The 24300-nt window shown below is 41.3% G+C and overlaps 2 protein-coding genes across 3 annotated transcripts; one reads left to right on the top strand and one right to left on the bottom strand.

Annotated features, from left to right (window-relative positions):
- Window positions 1–925: 925 nt before the first annotated feature.
- On the top strand, window positions 926–13042 carry LOC126981538 (WASH complex subunit 5-like). Of its 2 annotated transcripts, none has more exons than XM_050832738.1 (22): window positions 926–1014; window positions 2286–2430; window positions 2918–3020; window positions 3146–3337; window positions 3601–3821; window positions 4080–4152; window positions 4352–4597; window positions 4927–5169; window positions 5349–5459; window positions 5878–6100; window positions 6461–6639; window positions 6934–7101; window positions 7240–7380; window positions 7783–7965; window positions 8383–8535; window positions 8777–8931; window positions 9518–9680; window positions 9965–10067; window positions 10369–10552; window positions 10797–11023; window positions 11258–11417; window positions 11590–13042. In XM_050832738.1, the coding sequence occupies exons 2-22, from the start codon at window positions 2312–2314 to the stop codon at window positions 11732–11734; spliced, it is 3492 nt and encodes a 1163-aa protein (XP_050688695.1). In that variant the 5' UTR covers window positions 926–1014; window positions 2286–2311; the 3' UTR covers window positions 11735–13042. The 2 variants fall into 2 exon arrangements, with proteins under 2 accessions (XP_050688695.1, XP_050688694.1); XM_050832737.1 differs by lacking the exon at window positions 926–1014 and adding an exon at window positions 1024–1243.
- A 500-nt stretch (window positions 13043–13542) lies between these two features.
- LOC126981539 (proteasome subunit alpha type-7-like) lies at window positions 13543–18357 on the bottom strand. The gene is made up of 6 exons (XM_050832740.1): window positions 18193–18357; window positions 15392–15518; window positions 15034–15136; window positions 14461–14605; window positions 13923–14105; window positions 13543–13761 (listed from the first exon to the last, which is right to left on the bottom strand). Exons 1-6 carry the CDS (start codon window positions 18295–18297, stop codon window positions 13672–13674), a joined length of 753 nt encoding a protein of 250 aa, XP_050688697.1. The 5' UTR covers window positions 18298–18357; the 3' UTR covers window positions 13543–13671.
- Between the last annotated feature and the right edge of the window lie 5943 nt (window positions 18358–24300).

Here is a 24300-nt window from a genome sequence, read left to right as displayed (position 1 = left end):
GTGAGATGAGAGAAACTGTATGATAAGCTAAAATAATGAGTGGAGGAGTTCATCAAATATCTAATACCTACTGTTTATCATATCAAAAATTTTCTTTCTTCGTTTAATTACTTATCATTGGGCAGGTAAGAGATTATAAAGCATATGTAGAGATATCTGGAGAGGAATTAATGCAATGAGATAATGAAGTGGAAGCGCGTGGAAGGGGCAGATATATAGCGAGATCGAGGTATAGTTGATTGATTGATAGTTTATTGTTACAGGTAAACAACAAGGGAGAAGGGAGGAACATGCCATCCCAACCGTAAATTAATGGGATGATAAGTGCAATACAGTACACAGCAATAGGCTACAATATACTAATGATACAATACAATACACTAATGATATAATTTAATCCAATCCAATACAACACAATCCAGTCCGTCCAGTCCAGTCCAGTGAGGAGGTTGAAAAAATTTAGTCTCCCAATAGCATCAATTAAGCGTTCAGGTGGCGGCCTTTGATGCATTATTGGCCTATTACAATACACTAATGATATAATCTCATCCAATACAATACAACATAATAATAATATAATAAAGGGGTTGAAAGTAATGTTAGTCTCCCAATAGCATCAATTAAGGGTTCAGATTTCGGCCTTTGATGCATTACTGGCCTATTACAATACACTACTGATATAATCCAATCCAATCCAATCCAATACAGCAATACTACACAATAATAATATAATGAGGGGGGGGGGGGGGTTGAAAATAATGTTAGAGTCTCCCCAACACTGTCACTATTTTCTCTAGTCCACCGTTTCCAGATTATCGTACTCAGAGAATAGTATTTACCGGTTTCTGACGCATAACTATTGCCAAGAAATATCAGGTATTAACTATTTTAACGATAAATATGAATGAGTCTCGCTATTGGGGCCCAGGAGGCAGTTTTGGGGTCAGAAATCGGTAAAATAAGAGGCTGAGTACGACAATCCGGTAACGTTGCTCCAGGCGAGGGGGCGGAGAGGTAAACACTGATGTTCTTTCAATATTTCTCAGGTCCTGTGTGTTCTTTATGTTTCCAGTTGAATGGGATATTATATTAAAGCTTTGAGGCACACACAAGACCCATAAACAAGCTTAATTCACGTGGCAATGCATGGAAACACGTAGACCAGAAGGGTTACCGTGGGCATCAGTGGTCTTGTGACGGGGGCGTGTAGGGCGGCGAGCACCTGTCACCTGCAGCACCACAGGTAATTATGACACGGGAACACCTGTCACCAGCACCACAGTATATTAAAGCTCTGAGGCTAACACAGGGCCCATAAACAAGCTTAATTCGTATGGCAATGCATGGAAATGAGTAAATCAGAGAGGGGCGTATAGGGCACCTGTCATCAGCGGCACCACAGGTAATTAAGACACGGGAACACCTGTCACCACCACTACAATATATTAAAGCTCTGAGGCTAACACAGGGCCCATAAACAAGCTTAATTCGTATGGCAGTGCATGGAAATAAGTAAATCAGAGAGGGGCGTATAGGGTGGGGAACACCTGTCATCAGTAGCACAGGTATTTAAGACACGGGAACACCTGTCACCAGTATCCCAGGTAATTATGGCACGGGAAGACGTCACCAGCATCATATATTAGTTGGAAAATGTATATATACAAATATATATGGGCTCGGGTAGCTAACACAATAGATTTTACTATCATCATTTTGCAATATATAAGAATGAAGCACTAAGGTTTTCCTGGGGGAGGATGTGTGTCATATGCCTCTGTATTAAAAGCATTCAGAAATTTAGATTGTACTATGGAGGAAAAGATATATAGTAAGTAAATACACATTGGTTTTAGACTGTGTGCGCTATATACTGATTAACATTACTTTTGCCTTGTACTTTTATGCTTCAGCAGTACATCTCTGATCGAATTCTTCTTTGGTGTTTTAAAGGTTAAGAGTTCTTGAAACTGTCTGAAGCTCAAAAGCACCCAAAGGCTTGATATGAGACAGTCCATGAAAGTCTTCCATGAGGTCAGCACTAAGCAATCTTACACATGCTGAATACGGGTTAAGGGTGGGAAGACAGGCATTGTAATCTAGGCTAAGTCATGTAATCTGGTGATGTGCTTCATGTATTGATGTTGCACCTTCTCTAACAAGCTGATATTACCTTTACACCAGATATGAGAAGACTTCAGCTCTAAAACCAGAAATGATGGAGGAACAACAGATTAATATCCTTGATGAATGACTGAATTTATGCTTGGTTATTTTCTTTTCAGGGGAAGGTTGCGCTTTGAGGTTTGAAATGGATCTCTTAGCGGAGAACAATGTGTGCGGGCAGGCGGTGTTGCGGCTGGTGGCCCGGGGAAACTCCATCATAGCAGAGCTGATGAGGCTCGCTGATTATGTCCCACAGGTATTCAGGTGAGTCATGGTGTGCTGTGTATGAAAGGAATATATTTTACCTTTGTTGTTTCTTTTTGCAATCTACCTTACTGTTTACTCAATGAGGTTAATGAGCACACAGACTTTTGGACAGCTTCTCAGGGCTTTTGACACTGTAAAAAGAGAGTTGATCAGACAAATAGAGAAACCTAACAGACTGAACAGTTGTGGAACAGCTATTGCTATTGCTCTTGAAGATAAATATTCTTGTGAGATTTCATTTCTGTCTAATATACACATTCCAGTTCCATTTAATATTTTTTCCTGTGATTTTTTTCAGTGAGTCAGTGCATTTTATTTTTGTGATGGAGAACTTGTTTAATCCCTGGCATGTCTAGTGCTGCCAGGTGAGTGTGGCACTACCAGGGAGAACAATTTTACAATTTGAATGGTTATATTTTTACCATTTTTAAGGGGGAGAAATATAAATACTTCAAGATGTTACAGAGTGTATTGAAAATTTCAGATTGGAAACAAGAGCAGAGCAACAGAAATATGGAGATATCATCTTAGACTTCACATACTTCAAGGCTGCAGAGGGCTTCAACAAGAAAATAGAAAATTCATCAGTAAGTATATTTTTCTGTGACACTAATCAGCATTGTCACTCCATGTATTTTTTTATACCTTTGGCAAAGATATAAGAACAGCAATGTGTCTATATTGTACTACCCCAGGCAATGTTATTCTGCAGGTTCTGATGGACATTGATGATGAAATCCGTGAAAGCCACAGAAGTATTCTCAGCAGGATTTATTCAGCTTTTGAGAGCATCCACCGATATGTTTCGGATCTAAATGGATTCTTGCAAGATCTCAATGAGGGAATATTCATCCAACGAACTCTGGAAAACATGTTTTTAAATGCTGATGGAAAGCAACTTATGGTGAGATTCATGTCTGCATTGGCTTTTAAGAAATTGCTTTTCATGTTGAGGTATTTATTTTACTTGAAATTCTTTGTCAGCTTTGATGCCTTCCAATAAGGAATCATTACATTAAGAGTGAAATGTTGTAATTGTTTGGTATGATGGTGCATGTGGCTGTTTGATAATTTACTGTCTAAAGCATTTTTTACTATTAAGGTTTATTTGATAGACACACTCTTCATTTAAAACTGATTTCTGCTCTTTCGGCTTCTTTCATGTAGTGCGAAGCATTGTATCTATATGGTGTGATGCTGCTGGTGGTGGACTACCTCTTCCCTGGCCTGGTGAGGGAGAGGATCATTGTAGCGCACCACAGATATGCTGGACAGAAGGCATCAAGTGATACCAACATTGATGATGTCTGTAAACTTCTCAGATCAACGGGGTATTCCACCCTCCCAGGCACTAAAAGGCCCCTGAACTATCCTGAGGACTATTTCAAGTAAGACGATTGTGTGTTAGATTTAAGTGGTTACAGTTTCTACCCCAACCAATCCACATCAGGGATTGGGCTGACTGTTAATTATGGGGAGGGACACAAAACCCATGAAAGGATAGAATTCCCAGGCTCTAAATATAAGAAATTGAGAGTTCCCAGTTTGTTTCCTCCCATATAGTATGTATTTTTAATGATCATTTGTAGCACATATTGCAGTGTAGATAAAATAAATAATCTTATGCAATGATTCTTGTATTTCAGGAGAGTTGAGATCCCAGATAATTATGTCAGCCTTGCACTGGGCTACTTAAGATCGGATGACATCTATCACCAGGTGGGGAACAAGCATTTGAAATATTGTGTTGTGCTTCAATTTATTTTGTCTTTGTTTATTTAATTTTCCAAGACTTGGTTTACTTATCTGCAGTTATAGATACTTGAATCTTTTGTGTAGTACTGTATAATGGATAAACAGGCATGTTTTTTTTGGTTTTAGGTTAATTTACCTAATTTTACCTATTCTCCCTTACCAGGTGCAAGCGTACCCTTCTCCAGAGCACCGGTCCGCTGCGCTGGCCAATCAGGCGGCAATGCTCTATGTGTGTCTCTACTTCACGCCCAACATCCTCAACTCACAAACCGCTAAAATGAGGGAAATTGTGGACAAGTTTTTCCCCGACAACTGGGTTGTCAGTTACTACATGGGGCTGACAACTAACCTCATAGAAGCTTGGGAACCTTATAAGGCTGCCAAGCAGGCCCTCAACAATACACTAGAGGTGAGGACAGCCAAGAGCTCTGAAGTATTGTTGGATATTATTGTTTGCATAGTATTTAAAATGTCTGGCATGATGTTAAAGTGGTGATCTCCATAAGGTATTGTCATACAACTTCTAAAACATGGACTGTTTTGCCACCTCAGATTCAGTATTTCAAAAGAAAGAAAGAAGCCCTACTCTGAACAGTTTATTGAATTACTCAAACAGTTTTAATGTATACTTCTTGGTGTTTTGTTTGACTGACTTTCCTCATTGGCATTTGGCATTTGGAGTGCTTTATTTATTATTTCTCCATCCTAAAAGAATAACCTATTAATGATTATTTGAAGGTCACCAACATCAGAGACCAAGCCACAAGAATGAATGCCAAGCTCACCAAGTTGTTGAAGCAGACGGAGCAGCTGCGTGCTGACGGGGCGCTCTCCCAGGGCCGCGTCCTGGACCACAGCAACAAGATTCTCAACCTCCTGCGGGAGTGTAATGTGGTGCTGCGCTGGGTCATGCTGCACGCTGCCTCCCTCAGCAAGATGGGAGCTGACAGCAACAGGAGGTGTAAGGCTGTGCGAGACCAGGCAAGGAAGTAGCTTTTGTAATTGTGCCGTGAATAATATTAGTTTTCTTCTTTGGTTGATGCTTATGTATGATGGACTATGTGTGTTGTTGGTGATTTTTGGATAGCAGACAATGATGGCAAGTTGATTGCTTTCATTGGCTTCAGTGTGAGTTAATGGTGTGGCTCCCTGTCCTGTAGGTGGTGGCTGACCTGCAGTACACGCCCATGACTTTGTTTCAACTGCTCCTCAACACCTCCTCCTTGGAACACGACCTCACCCAGATATACAAAAGGCTAATTTCGGAGAAGGTAAGGAGTAAAGAGCCTCTTCATTGATTGCCAAGGCCAGTAATAATGAGTGCTGTGCCTCCCTTGATCCTTTTATTGAGCCTGATTCTTGAAGTACAATGAAGAGGATATCCTGTTCCTGTTTCATGGGAATATTTTTAAGATGAAGAGCTCTCCTCCATCATTCCTTGGCCCTTTATGTTTCCTTTTCTTTTATGCTGTACAGGAAATATTGATGTACATTTTGGTTCTTCATTTCTTATTTTAGTTTCCTCTAAACCTTATGCTGATATGGTGTGGGCTAAAGCAAATTGTTGAAGAAAACGGTGAATTGCTAATTATCAAGTGACGTTTCCATTGCCACCTGTTACTTCCTTTACAGTTTTCCCTAAGCCTCTGATAACCTGAATGCAGTGATGTCAGTTGTATGTTATTTCAGGAGGAAAATTGGAACAAATATCGTACGTTGGCAAACCAGCAGGCCCTAGAATTATCGGAGGTGTTCTCTGGCAACCGGCCACTGGCTCGGGTGGAGAAGAATGACCGCCTCAACAAGTGGTTCAAAGACATTGGGGAAGAGATCACGAGCCTGAACCTTGATGAGCCGGGACCATCGGGCCGGAAGATCATCCAGCTGATACAAGCGCTGAAGGAAGTGAAGGGTAAGCTGGTTTTCTTTACTTCCTATTGTAACTACTCTTTGCTTTGAAGGGAGTTTAGTGAGACCTCTATCTGCTGCCCTTTGCACCCATGCCTTACCAGACCTCCCTTCAGTGTTTCATCTTTCTTCCAGGCTGTCTCAACCTCTCGCACCAATGTCCAAAGAGTTTCACATCACATTTATCTTACCAACAAAAATTAACATACAACAAACTTATCTTGTAGCCTCCTACAAGTAACATTAACATCAGCGAACTATAATAGATGGGAAGGAATCAGTGTGAAAAAAATATACTGATCTTGATAAGTGAATAAAAAAGTTAAATATCAAGAACTACTTAGCACGTTTCTTCATGTTGCAGAGTTTCACGGCCTTGAGTCAAGTGCTGGTGTGGTACAGGCCATCGGGGAGATGGTGACGGCCCTCCAGTCACTGGTGAGGGTGGCAGGAGTCAACGAGGATGAGCTGGTCACTCTCTCCCTCATATCGGACCTCTCCTACGCCTGGGTCCTGGTGGATGACTACACTCCCATCATGCAGGTTTGTTGGAGGAAGGCAAAGTAAAAGCTACAAAAATATGCACTGCCTTTTTATCTTATTATTTAACATTTTTTTCTTCTTACATAATTTAGTCTATCTTTTTAAGACTATTTTTTTCGGCCCACTTATATACATTCCCTTTAACTTTTTTCTTTAACTATTCTAACTCCTTCCATCCCATTTAACCTTGCCTGAGTAATGGTGGATGTTTGAAATCAAAGAAATTATATCACCTTATTATTCACCCATTTTCAAATGCATAGGCACAATCAATATTTTTTTGCCATGTTCCAGGCTGCGGTGAAGAAGGACCCGTCACACGTGGCCCGGCTTCGTGCCACCTTTCTGAAGCTCTCGTCAGGTCTAGATTTGCCTCTGCTGCGGATTAATCAGGCTCGGAGTCCAGACCTGATCTCTGTCTCTGCCTACTACTCTGGGGAGCTTGTATCCTACGTTAGAAAAGTAAGAGAACCTATGTCAAGGTTGTTTTTTATCAATTTCTTTTTTGCTAGACTTTATTTCTGACGGTTCAGCATACTTTACTAAATACATCTGTGTCCAATGATCAAGCAACTTTTATGTGTTTTTTGGTGCTGTCAGGTCCTGCAGATCATTCCTGAGACCATGTTTAGTCTGCTGGCCAAGCTCATCAAGTTGCAGACAGAAAAGATCAAAGAGGTACCGACAAGACTTGACAAGGACAAGATGAGGGACTTTGCTCAGCTCTCAGAAAGATACCAGGTGAGGGAAAGGAGTGAAGCATAGGCATTTGGTATACCATCTATTCTTCATAAAGTTGTGAAGTTTGATGTATCATATTCCAAAGGTCATGTAATGAAACATTTGCCAGTGGACACAAAACCCTGCACTATTGTTTTTTTGTGCTGCAATATATTGAACTGTAATTTGGAAACCTCTTCTAAACTTTGACATCTTACAGAAGCTTGGGGATTGACTAATAGTATATCTTATAAGAGTAGCTGGTGTTCCTCACATCTTTGTTCAGTCCAATGTACTCTGTTATTCATTCGTTAAATAGTCAAGTCTTTATAGTTATTAGCGAGCGAGGGAAGAGGATGTCAATTACTTCAAGTGAATGGAGCAGTCTTTAAAGGTTTAGTTATCATTTAATGTTTGATCCAGATGGCGGAGCTGAGTCACCGGGTGGCCGTGCTGGCCGAGGGTGTGGCCATGATGGAGACCACACTGGTGGGGGTGATCCAGGTGGACCCCCGGCGGCTGCTGGAGGATGGGGTACGGCGGGAACTGACCCTGCTGGTAGCCAAGATACTGCACGAGGGACTGACCTTCAACACTAAGGTTAAGGTGAGCTCTTCCACACACACACCTCAGACTCCTTGGCATGATATGAGTCTGTGGTCACAAGTGTCACTTTTTTTGTTGACCTGTACACTAAGGCAAGTGAAGGATAGCTATAAATTTGGTATTATGTAAGTTATTTGATCTGCACTTTTCCTCCCTTCAAACTCACTGGGATACAAGAACAGGGTGAGTTCCATCAGCACTTTTACCTTAAATGTGGCTTGTAGAAACTTGTGTGACACAAAAACTAACTATGAATGAATAAATTAATTTTATCTAGATGTTAAGATTAGTATTTTTTGTATCGCTTGTTATTGCACTTAAACATCAAATTCTTAGCAGTTTATTTGTTAGCCTTTTCTCTTTGAGCTTACATTTCCCTGAGTCTTGTGACCAGTTGTTAGTCTTCTTTCATTACAGGGAAGCGAACTTTACTGTCGACTCACTCTGGTGGGCCAGCAGATGAATGGCTTCTGCACATCCTTTGAGTACATTCAGGATTACATCAGTATGTATGGTCTGAAGATCTGGCAGGAGGAAATGTCTCGCATCATCAACTACAATGTGGAACAGGTAAGCCATTTGTGTGTGAATGTTGTGCTTTATCACAGCTATTCTGACGATTGTTCATTTGGAGTTTCTTAATGAGGGAACTATAGTAGAACTTTTTCCTTTCCTTTCCTTTCTCTTAGATGTTAAGCATCCTTCCATTGAACACAGATCTGTTTACCATATGTCTTAGTTGTTTCTTAGCACACTTTAGGCATATTAAGAAATATGGTCAGCAACATATTCAGTTTATATCCTCATGCAGGAATGCAATCAGCTGGTGAAGAAGAAAATATCTGACCATGAGAGCATCTACCAGAGTGTGGCAATCCCCATCCCTAAGTTCCCTCCCTCAGACCCTCACTCGGTTAACTTCATCGGCCGTCTGGTGAGAGAAATCCTGAGAATAACCGACCCCAAGTAAGTAGTTGCTTGTAAATAGGGTGCTGATGGTTGTAAAACAATAAGTTGTATTCTGACTTTGGTGCTTATGATTTGTTTGTCATTATGTGAGTAATTATGAGAAATTAGATTGATGAGATATTCTATTTCAAGCAATCTGATAGACCTTAGAGATTTATAAGCTGTGATACATGAACTGTGCTTGTATGCCTTATTGTTTTGCAGGCCAGTGTTTATAACCTCAGACCTTTATTGTGCATTGGAAAATCTTATTGTGTCAGTGATTGTAATTATATCTCAGCTGGTTCAAGAAAAATGGTTTGTGTGAAGGGTGGGCTATTATTTCTTGGCAGCTTTTCTTTCTTTAAATTTTCTTTTCTGTAAAAATTTCAATTCCCAACTTGTTTATTGAAGGAGCTTGGTGTTGATGCATTAACATCTTATGATATTGATGGTAGTTCTGTGAAAGTACCATTTTGGCTACATCTCGTAGGCCAAAAGACAAATTTAAAGTCGCTCTCACTCATATGCACCACAGGAGTTGAAAACATACACTTGTAAATATGTTATGGTGGTAAAGATTGTACATATTGCCCCCATCCAGGACTACAGTGTATGTGGCTCAGCTGCGGACGTGGTATGACAGCCGCAGCCACACCGAGGTGCTCTCCAGCACCGTCATGAACAAAGTGGAGTCCAGCATCAGCACCTCAGGACTCACAGGGGTAGACAAGCTCCTGGCCTTCCTCATTGTCACAGAACTGCAGGTGGTTTATCTGTTATATTTTTATCCCTTGTAAACTGATGTCAAAGTATTTGTTGTGGTTGTAATCTGTCACCTTTTCTGTGCTTACTGTCACCCATAGGCAATATCTCATATGTTATTTGATATAATAATTAAAGCAAGAGGTGTGTTCCTAGTGACAGTCAGCCTCCCATGTTTTATTGTTGTCTAAAAGTTGCCAGTAATGTTACTTTTGGGGGCCTTCAAAATAAGTTTATTTTATGTAAATTATTGTTGATAAGACTAATGTGATGTGAAACTTTGCAGACGTTGGTGCGAGAGGTTGAGACAGCCTGGAAGAAGGATGCAACACTGAAGGAAGCCCTGAAAGCAATGGTACCACAGTTGGGGCAAAACTCTCCTGTTGTAGGTGAGTAAAGAGCAACATAGATGTATTTACAAATGCTTTGCAATGGTATCTCTCCTATATGAAATAAAGGAAAACAAAAACTGACTTTTGTATCTCAGATATTATAATGGAAATTCAATCATATCACAGTAATAGTACCAAACTTTTAAGTAGTACAGCAAAGAAAGGCAGAGAATTTTGTTTTTGTTCTCTCTGGACTTTTTCATATCTCTGCTAATTGACATTGTAGTAAAGTATTGTGGTGAGATGGCACAGAACATTCCATGAGTATTGATAATTTTGAACTCCCTAACTCTTGCAGCTCAGCCAGTGCGGCAGTACACTGGATGGGCCCAGCGCACTACCAGGCTGTGTACCTTGATGGCTGACCACCTCATGAAGGTGGGACAAATGCAGATTCTCAGACTCCACGCTGCCAGCCGCCTCAATTCCTCCTGCAAGTTTGATGCCAAATACCTTGCAGCTGCACTCAGCACCATGAATGAGTAAGTGGCAAGGACACTGTTGAATTTTGTTGTGTCTGCACCCTTTTCAAATTATTATATCAGTACTATTTATGTCAACTTTGTCTGATAAAAAAAAATCAGTAAAACTAAGTTGGGAGTTAAGATACTGCTGAGGGCATTTCAGACTTTTTAATCAAGGGATAAAATACTTTTCTATTATGCTTATAACTCCACTTTAGTGTTGAGGGAAAGGGACAGGCAGTCTACCTCACAGTATTTGCAGGTCCCTAATGGCAGATGTGAAAAATCATTATAAAGACCCAACGAGGCCATATCCTGACGAGGACGGTGCCCTGACCAGTGAGCTTTGTGTCTTCCTGGAGTGGTGCGGCATGACGCAGCCGCTGGACAGGATATACATCACCACACAAGCCCTTCCCCCTGTTGCCCTGCTGCTCCTCCTCACAGTTGTGTCACAGTTTCCTAAGATACATTTCTCCAAGCAAGTGGGTGAGCATCCTTATTGAATTATATACTTATTCATCCATCCATCTATTGATTCACGTCTCCATTAGTATTTTTATTCATTTTGAAGGCATGATAATCAACTGTATTGGTTCCACTGAGGATAATTTAATTAATAATCTTGACTTCCAATAAGTTCTTTATCTAATCAGTTACTTGAAGCAGGAAATGGTAATAGGAATGTGTGTGATGATGATAATGACACATTAAACTTTTTAGGTGGCCTTGCAAGCATCAGGGGCAATGAGGGTGTGGATGGGGAGCCCTTTGTGGTGGGCCTGGTGACGGTGCTGCGGCAGTACCACCAGGACCACACCCTGCGGTTTCTGCAGCTGCTGGCTCAGTGTGTCACCTCATATGCTGCTCATGCTGCTGCCAAGTAAGTTATGTCTAGTCAGAAATTATTACAATACTTTTTTTTTATTGTTACTATAACTAGCAAATTTGAATTATATTTTTGTTATGAATTTACAATATTTTTGTTTTCTCAAATGTAGAAAATATTATTTAGTAATAGCTCTAAAAACTGTTTCTCTTTCCTCACTGATCAGCAATGCCAACAAGGGGGCAGACTTGCCACAAGAGACAGTGACTGGCATGGCAGTTCTTGAGGAAGTTGCCAAAAAGATGTCAATACCAAAGAAGACTCTGTCGCTCTATGTGCCAAAGCATCTCCTGGCTGTGCATAACGGATAGACTCTCTGATTTACCATGGTAGTTTATGGTGTTAATTTCTAGTTTTATGTTATAAATATTTTACAAAATTTGTACATTATTTATACCTGTACATATTACTTTATAGTGAGCAGTGCAGATGTTTTGTATATAACATGTAAAGATGGAGAGGCAACAGTGTGTTTTGTTATGCATGAGTGTTGTGGTGCTGCAAGTTATGTGAATCAACATCATGACCTCAGATAGCAGTAGAGATATAACCTACAACTTCTGCTCAGACCGGGGATGTAAATTTTAGTAGTTGTGTATTATACAAGTGTGGCCATCATCATTGAGTAGCATGTGTGATCTTCGATACTTTTTTTTTTAATTATGAAGCTTCAAAACTTTGAATTTCTGGGGTACTTGATCAGAATGATGGCAAAAAATGTGTGCAGTTTGATTTGTCATAATTGAAATGAATATCATTAGAAAATATATTGGAGTTCAAACACTATGAAAGTAACTCATAGTACATGAACTTGCTGATGCCTGGGCATTATATTTTTAGGGGAGGAACTGTAACAAAGACAACTTCCATACTATTCAAGATGTGCCTTCCCCTGAAACACAAATACTCTAATGAACTTGTTGGGACCAAATCAAATTTTTTATCATCATTACAAGTGAATGTCCTGTGATTTTTTGCACCATTTACTTGATATTTTGTGATTTATTTTCAGATGGATTTTTTTTTAACTTTGTATCAATAATAATGTTCATTTCTTAGACGGATCAATAGAATTTACTGTAAAAGTATCTACTTAAGTCTTGTATAATAATGATGAATACTTTGGAAGATTAAGTGTTCCCAAATCCCTCATGTATTAAGCGTGGTTCACATGAGCAAAGTTTCCTTATGTTTCGGCACAGAGTTGCGCTGAAACGGAGTTCTGGCACCCTTGTTGTAATCAAGTTCCATGTTCCCGTGGTTCTGTGAACATTGTCATTTTGCTCCTGTTTTGGGAAACTCTTGCGGCCTTCTCACATCAAAATTAGTCATATATAATGTCTGACGAGTTGATGTGGCCTAAAGGTGTAGTAAAATCCCTGTGCGAGTTGGCAGAAGAGCATAGATGCCTCTGGGACCCGAGAGGCTGATTACCCCAAACACAAGCTTCCTGCAGATTCAGCCGTGGACCTTGCACGCCATCAACACCACCCAGCTGATTTGTCAAATTTTCTTATTGCTTTTTAATAGCAATAAGAGAAAATGGGACAAATTGCATGGATTACCATGGTAACAAAATAAAAATAAAAGAAAGTGTACGAGTACAGGAAAGCATGGTAGACTTCAACTTATATAAGTTTGTCTTAGGAGGTGGTGAATGAACTCATTATATCAAATAAGCTTATTGAGTCCAAATGGGATATATTTAAGCCACATTGTCAAAAAAAGAAAAAAAAAAAAAGCCAATTTGATAATTTGGGCCAAATGCTTGAAAAGAAGCCAAAATTGAGTTTTTTGGCCTAAAAAAGGCTAATGTGGCAACCCTGGTGGTCACAGGTGGTGTTTGTAAACACTAGCTAGTGTGAGACTGGCCGCAAGGTGTGCTGCTGGTTGCAGGAATAAACTCCAGTAGGCTATTGTGTGAACAAGTGGTCCAGCAAAGCTGGAAAAAGCTGCTGAGAAACCGGGAACACTAGATGCTGGCACAGAGGAAACATTGTTTGTGTGAAACGCGCTTTATTGTAAACTTGCCTCTGCATGGGCATATTTTATTCTATTTATTAATGTACTAGAAGGCTGACTGTGATTGATTAAATTAGGGTCAATAAAGTTGATAAACTGAAAAGTTCTTACATTTATTGTAAATCAAATAACAAAGATGTTTGAATATTATCCTTATCATGAAGGGGAGGAAAGCTGTCCACACAATTAGTTAAACCTAATCTACCTAAGTCCTCAGGACATTATACTACTTCTTTTGTTTCTTCTTCTCTGCTTCTTCCTCCTTTTCCTTTTCAATTTCTGCAACAATTTTCTCAAGGCTATCAATGTCCAGCATCTGAAAGTAGAATGAACACTATAGTACAGCCATTCATTCATCAAAGTCACACAATGGCATCACAGGGGAGGTAGATGGTTTCATCTACCGATAGGGGTTTCATCTATTCTCAGACCTTTACTATTAAACAGCAAACAGTGACTATACATGTCACCACGTACTCTCATGGGCTCGTTGGGCTTCATAATGGCCACCTCCACGTTCTTGGCCCCTGACTGCACCACCTCCAGCAGGGCCTTCACCACCAGCTTGATGGCCCCCTCCTCGTTGGACACTGCCTCCTCTGTGTAGTGCTTCTCCAGGAACTCTCGCACAGTCTTGGCACTGCGCCCGGTGGCATTGGCCTGGTATTGTGGTAGTTGTGAGAAATAATTATATACTTGCTAGTTTTTGCCAATAATATTTCTTCAGTCTTCTTTAAAAGAAATAACCATCTTTTTTCCAACAAAAGTTTAGTTTCAGATAGTAAACAGCCAGGTAGTTTCAAGAGATGACAAACTTTGCTGTTATTACATAAGATCAATATATTTGTCACAAAAACAAACTGTAGAGGTCAAACATTTTTTGGTCACAGATTTAAATCAAAGCAAATACATAATCTGAACATCACATAATTTTCAAAAGCAAAAAATCCTGACAAGTGGACGGCAATAGAATTAAAACTAGAATATACACCTTGATCCTCTAAAGGCCACCTACCTGCCACTCAGTGTAGGTGCCAGAGGGGTCAGTCAGGTACAGGTGAGGTGTCTCGTCCATATCAAACCCAGCGATGAGACAAGAGGTGCCAAAAGGCCGCCGCCCATTGCTCTGTGTGTACCGCTGCTTCAGGGTGGCAATAAACCTGAAGCGCCAAAGAAAATAATTGTCATGGCCAGAAGCAATCACCAAATTAAACTCAGACTTTAGATCTGTATTCTCAAACATTTAAAGTCTTACACATCATATTTGATAAGTTTGTAGAGGCTTTTGTAGAGGTTGTGGGTATTTCAATAGGTAGTTTTATATGCCTTGCGATAGCTTGACAAGGCTTCTGCATCATGAACATGAATAAACACTCATGAAAACCTGACTAATCTCCTTTTTGGCCTTTGGATATATTTGTTGAGAGCTGAAAGTGTCTGATAACAATAACATGGGTGTAAAACAAACAGGCCCCTAATACATATGATGGATCCCACATTACAACCATGAATAATGTAATATATAAATTTTTTCCTTTATATAAATTCATGTTCCTGGCTAGAGACAGTGACACCTGCAGTCTCCTACCTAGTGATGTACTCCAAGGTGACAGGGTCCTCCACAGTCAGCTTGTGGGACTGGCACTCCACGCGGGCTCGGTTCACCAGGATACGTGCATCAGCAGTTAGCCCTGGAAAATTGTGCATGCAAATTAAATTTTGTGACAGTAGTATTTTATTAAATTAATCAATATACTTGTAAATACTATAATTGTACTTGAAACTAATACAGAAATATTGAAGTTAATTTGTCCCCAGACAATATGAAATGCAACTAAAAATGCCTAAGTACTGTATGACATTGAATAAATATCCATTATTAGGGTTGAGCTAAAGATGAACAGCATTCATGATAACATAACCTACAATACACTACTTTACGGTACCTGCAAAAGCCATGAGAACGTGGTCATCAAGGAGGCAGATCTTGCGCACAGTCCTCTCCTCCTGCAGCTTGGGCACAGACTTCTTCTCCACACACAGCACCACCACATCCTTGCCCTTCACACCCACCTAGTCATGGGAGAACATGCATCATTAATTCTCAGCATAATTATGGCTGAAAAACTTTTTCAGAAGCTTTCATATAATTGTTTTGACTATTTTTGAAGGTATCTTAGTAAAAATAATAACATATCACCACTTTAAATTGTATAGAACTTCATCAACTAATATCACCACACCCAGGCCTAACAGAACTGGTATAAGTCAGATAAAATTATAAAACTGTGCGTATCTTCAAATAGACTCAGGCTGCTCCCCTCTTCTGATTTTGCTTTTTACCTGTGGCTGTCTTCATAGCCCCTCATTTCATTATTCTTTATTTTAGCAGTGGTAGGTAGTGTGAGATTACTATTCATCATTGTTACTATTTAAGAGGCTATGGTATACTATCTGTTAAGGTGGGGTTCCAACCATGAATCCTTCTCTGATTCTAACTGATTAGAACTAGATGGTGATGGGTTACTACAAGAGGCAAAAGAGACAGTGCTCTTAACCCTTTCCATACGTGACGCAGACGTCGGCGTCACAGTATGGAAAGGGTCGAGAGGAAATGGAAGAGGATTAATCTTCTTCTAAACCTTTCAATCCTCCTCTAAATTTCTCTTAATCCTCTTCCACTTCCTCTTAAAGAGGTTTAGAAGAGGACCAATGGTGACGACGTCGGACGCCGACGTCGGCATCGCCGGATTGAAGGGGTTAAGGGAGTGCCTCTTCTCTTGAGGTTTTCTTTCAACATGCTGGCCATTTCTTTTTTTTTTTTTTACGTCTTGGCCTATTGCGCCTGTAGGCTTCTTCCCGGTGGATCCTGATGGTCGGTCCAAGGCTTTTTCCCGGTGGGGCCTGATGGTTGGCCCAGCCCGTTCTGGCGCAGGCGAGTGTTTATAGTGGTGCCATCTTGCATTGGCTCATGCTGCCCTCCCGGAGCTCATCTTTAATCCTAGAATCTAGAGTCCAGGTTGATAGGTGGTCTTTTGGACAACATATGGGTAGTTTTTTAAGCCACTCGGTGGCGGGTGAAAAATCCCAGCCTGGTGGCACGGGTCGGGGATTGAACTCGCGTCCTCCTGAATGTGGGGCCGTCTCGCTATCTGTTCAGCCACCGCCACCAGTTGTATTTAAAAGTTAATACTAGAACTAGGGTTGCCACCTTGAGCTCAGAAAAATAAGGAACAAAACATCTCACTCCAATATGAAACAAATCCATATTTTAAGGAATGGGTGGCAAACCTAAAATTTCTCTAGCCTGCCATGACTGACAGCTGCTGCTGGTGGAGGTAGGAGGAAGGGGGAATGGACATTATGTTGCATGCTTTACATATATTTTAGGATGACCCTTGACAAATACAAAATTTTAAGGACTGGTTTTGAGAATGATAAAAAATTGCAGTCACTACAATTTTAAAATACTGAATTTAATCTTCTCAACCATTCAGACAGCCTAATACTGGTACGAAAAAAATGGCATTACGTATTGGTTCAAAACGGAACACAACATTTCACTCTCCAATATGGAACAATTTCATTATTTAACCCATCCGCTGCAATTGGCACTGATTTCGCCTTCACTGGTAGCCTGGTAACATATACTCCCATGTCATTCTCTGCCTCTGTGGTAGATAGTGGTGTTTTCCATGTGGTATTAGTATGCTGGATTTCCCCTCCCAAGGTACATGACTTCACATTTTTTTCATTGAATTGAAGCAGCCACCTTTTGTTCCATTCCTGTAGCTTGGTAATGTCTCCTTGGAGGGAACCTGCAGTCAAGGGGTTAACCCGGTAGCAGCGACGGGCCAAATTTGTGGCTTTACCGAGTAGCAGTGACGGGCCAAATTTGTGCCATGATATAAACCCCCCAAAATATATGATATATAATCTGATCACAAATACTTTGATATATATTATGAAATGGTTTGTGTGAGGGGTGGTTTTTTCTCATTTTTCTCGCTTGGAGGGACCATTAAGAAACATGATCCCCGCTGCTACTGGGTTATGGAACAGGTGGCAACCCAAGCTATACAGTACCACTGATGTCCCCTTCCGGCAGTTTATTCCTGGGGTTCACAATTGGATTTTGAAAGCGTTTCCATGATTGTTGACCGTTTGTAGAAAAGATATATGAAGAGCTAGTGATGTTTCATACAGTAAGTAATGAAATACTGGCACGTAACTAAAACGAATCTTAACCAAAATATTTCCACGGGGGGGACGCCATCACATAGGTAGGTTTCATTTAATTTCCAAGGGAACTGCAGAGGGTCACTCTTGGGTGGCATGATATGTGGGAGTTGTGCGGGGGATTCAAGGGGCCAGGCCAGGATTAGGATAAGGGTTAAGATGAGTAAAGATATTGGGACATGGTGAAGGGCCAGGATTAGGGAGATAATGATTGATTATCCTATTCCTAAATGTGTCAAGAGTGGGGTTTGAACTACATGAGATGGGAGATGATTCCACTCTTGGATGCTGCGGGGAAAGAATGAATATTAGAAAATACTAGTGCTAGTCTGGTTTCACTCTCAAGTTACAGGCTACAATGATTTCCTGACACTCGGCCCTGAACTTCCCTACTAGCAATACAAATAAGGCCCGCGTTGCCGCCTGAAGCCCCCCCACACTCCACCTCCAAGGCTTTAGGGCGAAGGAGTAACTTTTATCCGCCCAGACAAGTTCAGGATAAACTCACCGCCGTGGACCCCTTCTTGACGGCCTCCTGGGCATATTCCACCTGAAACAGATGGCCGTCGGGGCTGAAGACGGTGATCGCCCGGTCGTAGCTAGAGGCGGCCATGATGACAACAAACAGTCACCGCTAGGAAGCATCATCGCCACCATCAGCACCACAGGGACCCCATCACCAGGGACACCTACGATAAAGAAGGAAAGAAAATACATCATAGCACATTAAAAAAACCCTCCCTTATATTTAGAAAACGGTTAAGGTTAATTTTAGTAACGTGCCAGTATTTCATTACCTACCTTATGGAAACATCATATATCTTTTCTACAAACGTTTTTTTTTTTTGGGGGGGGGATATACCCCAATGGAGGAAGGCAATCAATCATTCTTTCACGGTCTTGCTTCCTGGCACATCTGTTTTTGTTCCCATAATTCCCATAATTTTGAGAACATAGGACTTGTATATTTAGTGCCAATTAATAGGCTACCAAATAATGTTGGATGCTGCAATATTGCCTTTGTTGACAGCTTAATCTTGAACTGCCTTCCTTGCTGTGAAAAAAAAGTGATGACGCAAAGGCTTCCGTTAGAAAGGCTGACGTGACCTCATCCTTGGCCAAGCATTCAAAACAATCAACATATTCACTACTACTACTACTACTACTACTACTACTACTACTACTACTATTCAGCAGACTATAAACGTGGTGACTGTACTTGTTTATTCTTGTGGGTGACCGTGGGCTCTTGGGGAGGGGCGTGGACTGGGCGGTGTGGGCGTCGTGGCTCTTGAAGGTAAGCGACACACACATTAGGATATCACTAACAGTTTATGTGAATTTTCATGTTGCATAAGTATTGGTCAATTGAATATACGGTAAAAAACACATATACGGTAAAAAGCTTCAAATTTCTGATGTCTTTACTTATTTCACCCTAATAATACCTTAATGCACCCCACTGATACCCTAATGATCCCCAATGCACCCTAATACCTTAAGAGATACTCCGATGACACCCCAATAATACCCCAATTTAATGTACCACACTGATATCCTAATGAACCCCAATGCACCCCAATGTAGGCTACCCCAAGATACCCCAATGCACCTGCCTATACCCCCAGATACTCCAGTGCACCTTAACGTACCCTAGTGATACCCCAATGAACAATAACGTCTTATATACTTCAAATTGCTAGTTAAGCCTTTCATTTACCGCTGTCAATCTACGCATATTTGTCTATTTCAGGAAATTTTGGAATCTGTCTGGGAAAATATTGTAATAAATCTCTCCTTCCTTTTTTTTTACAGTAAAGGAGGAAGTTCAAGGTTAAAACTAAGACAACAAAGGCGCTGGCTCTACGAGGGCCACACAAGGAAGCTCTGTACATAAACACAGCGTCATGAAGAACGGCTAACAGCAAACAAACCTTCCCCTTGCATCATCAAAGTAAGTGATTTACGTTTGTTCTTGTTGAGTAGGGTACATTTTCCAATTGCGAGGGACATGTATATACGGTACAGGGTCTCGCAGCGCATATAGGGCAACGAAGCCTAACCATTTTGTGAAGGGTTTGGTCGAGCTGAGATGAAGCAGACGACTATGGGTTCAGAGGCCATGTTGTATCGTTTTTCAGAGATTACTTAGTTTACTTTACATAATCTTGGATGAAATATACATACACGTGGAGGTGGAACCGTAAGAGGGATGATGAAGGAGGATGGAAGTATGGACAAACACATCCATAACATAATATGACGTTTGATTGAAGTGGAATAACAAATATCTTTGACTATCGACTAGGCTACTCTCTCTCTCTCTCTCTCTCTCTCTCTCTCTCTCTCTCTGGGATAGTAGGCTATTGAATATAAACTTAATTAAGGGGTAGTACAGGCTCATAAGGTCACTGAGATCCAGAACATCACAGCTGGAAGTCCCTATTGAAGAATTTTTCGACATCACGCCCTCTCTCTCTCTCTCTCTCTCTCTCTCTCTCTCTCTCTCTCTCCACAAATTTAAGGAGTAGTAGGTTATTGAAAAAACTCTGAAGGGGATAATACACACTCGTAAGGTAACTGAGAGCCATGGCATCATATATCGAATAGCCTACTGAGGTGATTCTCGACGTCACAGCCTGTTTGTCACATTTTTCGCGTCAGCACTTCCCTCAGCGTTGACAGCAGACCTTGACGAGAGCTTCAAAGGCGAAATCTCTCCTTCATTAATAATTCATTCCTGCCTCCCACCCACCCTACCACACGTGTTAGGCCTGGGATTGTGTGTTTGGTGATCTCTCTCTCTCTCTCTCTCTCTCTCTCTCTCTCTCTCTCTCTCTCTCTCTCTCTCTCTCTCTCCACGGTGTGGTATTTGACTATTTGTTGTACATTGTGTTACTGATGGCAGAAATGTGGCCTAAAAAACCCCCACCCTTGAAGTTATGTCTACTATTATTACTACTACTACTACTACTACTACTACTACTACTACTACTATTACTATTACTACTACTACTACTACCACTACTACTACTACTATGTACTACTACTACTACTACTACTACTATTCGTGAACTTATAGAGTACGTAGTAAAGTTCACTATGAATTACCGTATTCTTATTATTAAGAGAGCCAGTGCGTCCTTTCCATGCAAACACAAGTAAAAAAAAAAAAAATAAGATGGCTCAGGACTTACGAAGACTTAAGATGATTATTTTTATGGGAGTCAGCGTTATTTACTTTTTTTTTCTTTTTTTCCTTTTCTTTTTTCTTTTTCGTTATGAATGATTAGCTTCCATTTTATTTCTTTTTCTTTTTCTTTCATTCTGTTCGCTCGCTTTAAATTTTATTTACGGCATTTTGATTTTTTTTTGCCTGTGAAGGAAGGTAATGAATTAAATCTCCAGAGCCTTTCTTTCTGTGTCTTGCTGTCGTTGATGATCCACGGAATGAAAGAAAAAATGGAAAAGAGTCGTTCTTTTCGTTTTTTGGTGATTTTTTCAAAGATTTCCCTTCCTCTCACGACACACACACACACACACACACACACACTAAAGGTCTAATGAAGTTAATCAAGGTAAAAGGGTAGGATGTTCAAACACTGTGCAAGGAACGTCAATATTTTCACGAGGCCGAAATTGTCGCTGTGATGAATTCGAAGTGTGTGTGTGTGTGTGTGTGTGTGTGTGTGTGTGTGTGTGTGTGTGTGTGTGAAGGCCTGGAACGAACATTATTCAGCTGAGTTTTAAACGATCCATCAACTTACATGCAGGTCATCGTGGTTGCCTGAAGTGGTTTTAATTGACCTCACATATCAACCGTTATTGGCCTTACCTGAAACACGGGAGGGTAAAAGTTATTCATTACATATCCTTTCATTAATTACCTTTTGTACCTTAATTACCACCTCTGTCTATCATGGAATTCTTATCTACCCAGTTTGTCCAAAGCTTTAACTGGCTTCATATATCAACGGAATGGGGCTTACATAATGAATAATGACGGAGTACTTATAGCAGCTCTTTTTATTACCCTTTGTGTCTTAACTTTTCCACCTGTCGCTGTATCATTAAGTTTTTGTCTACCCTGTTTGTCTGAAGCTGTTAATTGGCACCATCTATCAACGGGATGGGTTTTACCTGATGAATAACGACTCCATCCATAGATAAATATCCATAACAACTTTCTTTATTACCTTTTGCGCTGAACTTTTATCACCTGTCTATCATGGAGTTCTTCTCTATCCTGTTTCTCTAAAGCTGTTAAATGGCTTCATATATATCAACGGAATGGGCGGACTTACTTAATGAATAATGACGTAATATCCACCGCAATTCTTCTTATTACCTTTTCTATTTTAACTTTTCCACCTGTCTCTTTATCATGAAGTTACTGTCTATCTGAAGTGTTTAATTGGGTTCATATATATCAACGGGATGGGTCTTACTTGATGAATAATGACGAAATATCCATAATAATTCTCTTTATTATATTTTACTCTTATTTTTTTTCGCCTGTCTCTATCATCGAGTCACTGTGTTCCCAGTTTAGGGTAGGCGGTGGCTGAAATGGTAGCGTACTGGGCCCACATTCACCGCGTGATGGACGACGTGGGTTCGTATCCCCACGCTACCACCTCGGATTTTTCAGTCACCGCCGAGTGGCTTAAAATTACCCACATGGTGTCCTGAAAACCACCCATCAACTCGGACTCTAGAGGAAGCCGTCCACGGTCCAAGCGAATCAAGAAACGAGTTCCGGGGGCAGCATAAGCCAATGCAAGATGGCGCCACTATAAACACTCGCCTGCGCCAGAACGGGGTGGGCCGACCATCAAGCCCCACCTGGAAGAAGCCTTGGGCCGACCATCAGGCCCCACCGGGAAGATGCCTACCGGCGCAATAGGCAGCAACCTAAAAAAAATAAAAAAAAAAAAAAAAAGTTTGTCAGAAGTGGTTAATTGTTCCATATTGTAGTGCAGCGACTTGCCTGGTGGGCCAGCCTCCCATAACTCACTCTGCGAGGGGGGTACCTCTTTGGCCGACTGGTGAAGGAGTGGCTCTCCCGTCTCGCTGGTCGTGGGCTCGATTCCCGGTGCCGGCAAAACCTTTCCTTGTCTGGATTAATTTCTCGTGTGCTTCGTTACACGCAGAGGTAGTGTTGGAGCAGATTAAAAAGTAAATTCTGGCGTTTCACTGGTGGCAAAGCGGTGGCATTCTCTCCTGTGATTCTGTTGTGTCACCCCGAGTGTGTAACAGGTAGAGTGATGGCCCATGCTCTCCGAAGTTCATAGAAAATGGGAAATCTCAACACACATAAATTAATCTAAATAGGAATTGGGAGCCGTGTAGTGCAGCGACTTGCCTGATGGGTGAACCTCCCATAAATCACTCTGCGAGGGGGGTACCTCTTTGCCCGACTGGTTACGGAGTGGCTCTCCTGTCTCCCTGGTCGCGGGATCGATCCCCGGCGCCGACAAAACATTTCCTTGTCTGGATTAATTTCTCGTGTGTTTCGTTACATGCAGAGGTCGTGTTAGAGTATAGTAAAGAGTAAATTCTGGGGTTTCAATATGTCAACGTAATGGGACAGTGATATATACGTAGGTAGCGAGGTCATATCCACCACAGCTCTTTTTAGTATAATTTTTATTACCTGTTGTCCTTCCCACGTCCACGCACCCGTTGACCCTTCACAGCATATTATTTGCTGATCTTTTTGATCCCTATTGCCTCCGTGTCAGTGGAAATGTAATATAAATGCAGTGGAAATGTTAAATGGACTCGTCCCCTCAAAAAATTTCATACACTGAGTTAGTCTGTCAGGCCGAGTTGATGACAATGACAAGGGGTTGGGGGATTAAGGGGGGTGAGGGAGATGTGGGGGAGTGGAAGGTGAAGGCTGGGGTGGGTGGGAGGTGGAGGGTGGAGGGGTAGGGGTAGTGGAGGGTGGGGCTAGGGAGGTTGGATGGTGGTGTGTGGGGTGGAGTGTGCCTTTCTCTATTTTGATGTAATTTTTCTGCGTCAGGTCCGTGCTGTAATTGACTTTCTGACGGACCCTGCTTGTATGTGTGTGTGTGTGTGTGTGTGTGTGTGTGTGTGTGTGTGTGTGTGTGTGTGTGTGTGTGTGTGTGTGTGTGTGTGTGTGTGTGTGTGTAATAATAATAATAATAATAATAATAATAATAATAATAATAAACGGTTTATTTAGTTGTGGCAGCCGTCAGGGGAGTGTGTGTGTGTGTGTGTGTGTGTGTGTGTGTGTGTGTGTGTGTGTGTGTCTATATCACATGAATAGATTAAGCTGTGGCATCAATACCTCCACTAATTTACGTCGTGCGTCTCCGTGGTGTAGTGGCGAGCGTGCCTACCTGCAAATCCGTGACCTGGGTTCGATTCCGGCCAGAGAGCAGTCGACGTTCAGACCTCCCAGCTGCTCATCTCCCTTTCTGGCTGGTCGATAAATGGGTACCTGGGGAAACATGGAGATGGCAAACTGTTGTAACCCGGCTATCGTACTTGTCGCGTGTCCCGGGATAATGGCCTCTTACCCACTACAGGCAGGCTCAGGGGAGAGAAGGAGATGAACACGGAGGCCACGCGCAGCTTAACCTGA

This window comes from Eriocheir sinensis, chromosome 48, assembly GCF_024679095.1.
Source record: "Eriocheir sinensis breed Jianghai 21 chromosome 48, ASM2467909v1, whole genome shotgun sequence".
In the NCBI taxonomy this organism is placed as follows: domain Eukaryota; kingdom Metazoa; phylum Arthropoda; class Malacostraca; order Decapoda; family Varunidae; genus Eriocheir; species Eriocheir sinensis.
This window is presented reverse-complemented; position numbering and strand designations above follow the sequence as displayed.

Coding starts and splice junctions, on each gene's coding strand:
- LOC126981538 (XM_050832738.1), top strand. CDS start 2,312: ATGGATCTCTTAGCGGAGAACAATGTGTGCGGGCAGGCGGTGTTGCGG. Junction 8,536..8,776: donor TCAACTACAATGTGGAACAG/GTAAGCCATTTG, acceptor ATCCTCATGCAG/GAATGCAATCAGCTGGTGAA. Junction 11,024..11,257: donor ACATTTCTCCAAGCAAGTGG/GTGAGCATCCTT, acceptor TAAACTTTTTAG/GTGGCCTTGCAAGCATCAGG.
- LOC126981539 (XM_050832740.1), bottom strand. CDS start 18,297: ATGGCCGCCTCTAGCTACGACCGGGCGATCACCGTCTTCAGCCCCGAC. Junction 15,519..18,192: donor TCAAGAAGGGGTCCACGGCG/GTGAGTTTATCC, acceptor TCCCATGACTAG/GTGGGTGTGAAGGGCAAGGA. Junction 13,762..13,922: donor AGCCCAACGAGCCCATGAGA/GTACGTGGTGAC, acceptor TTCTACTTTCAG/ATGCTGGACATTGATAGCCT.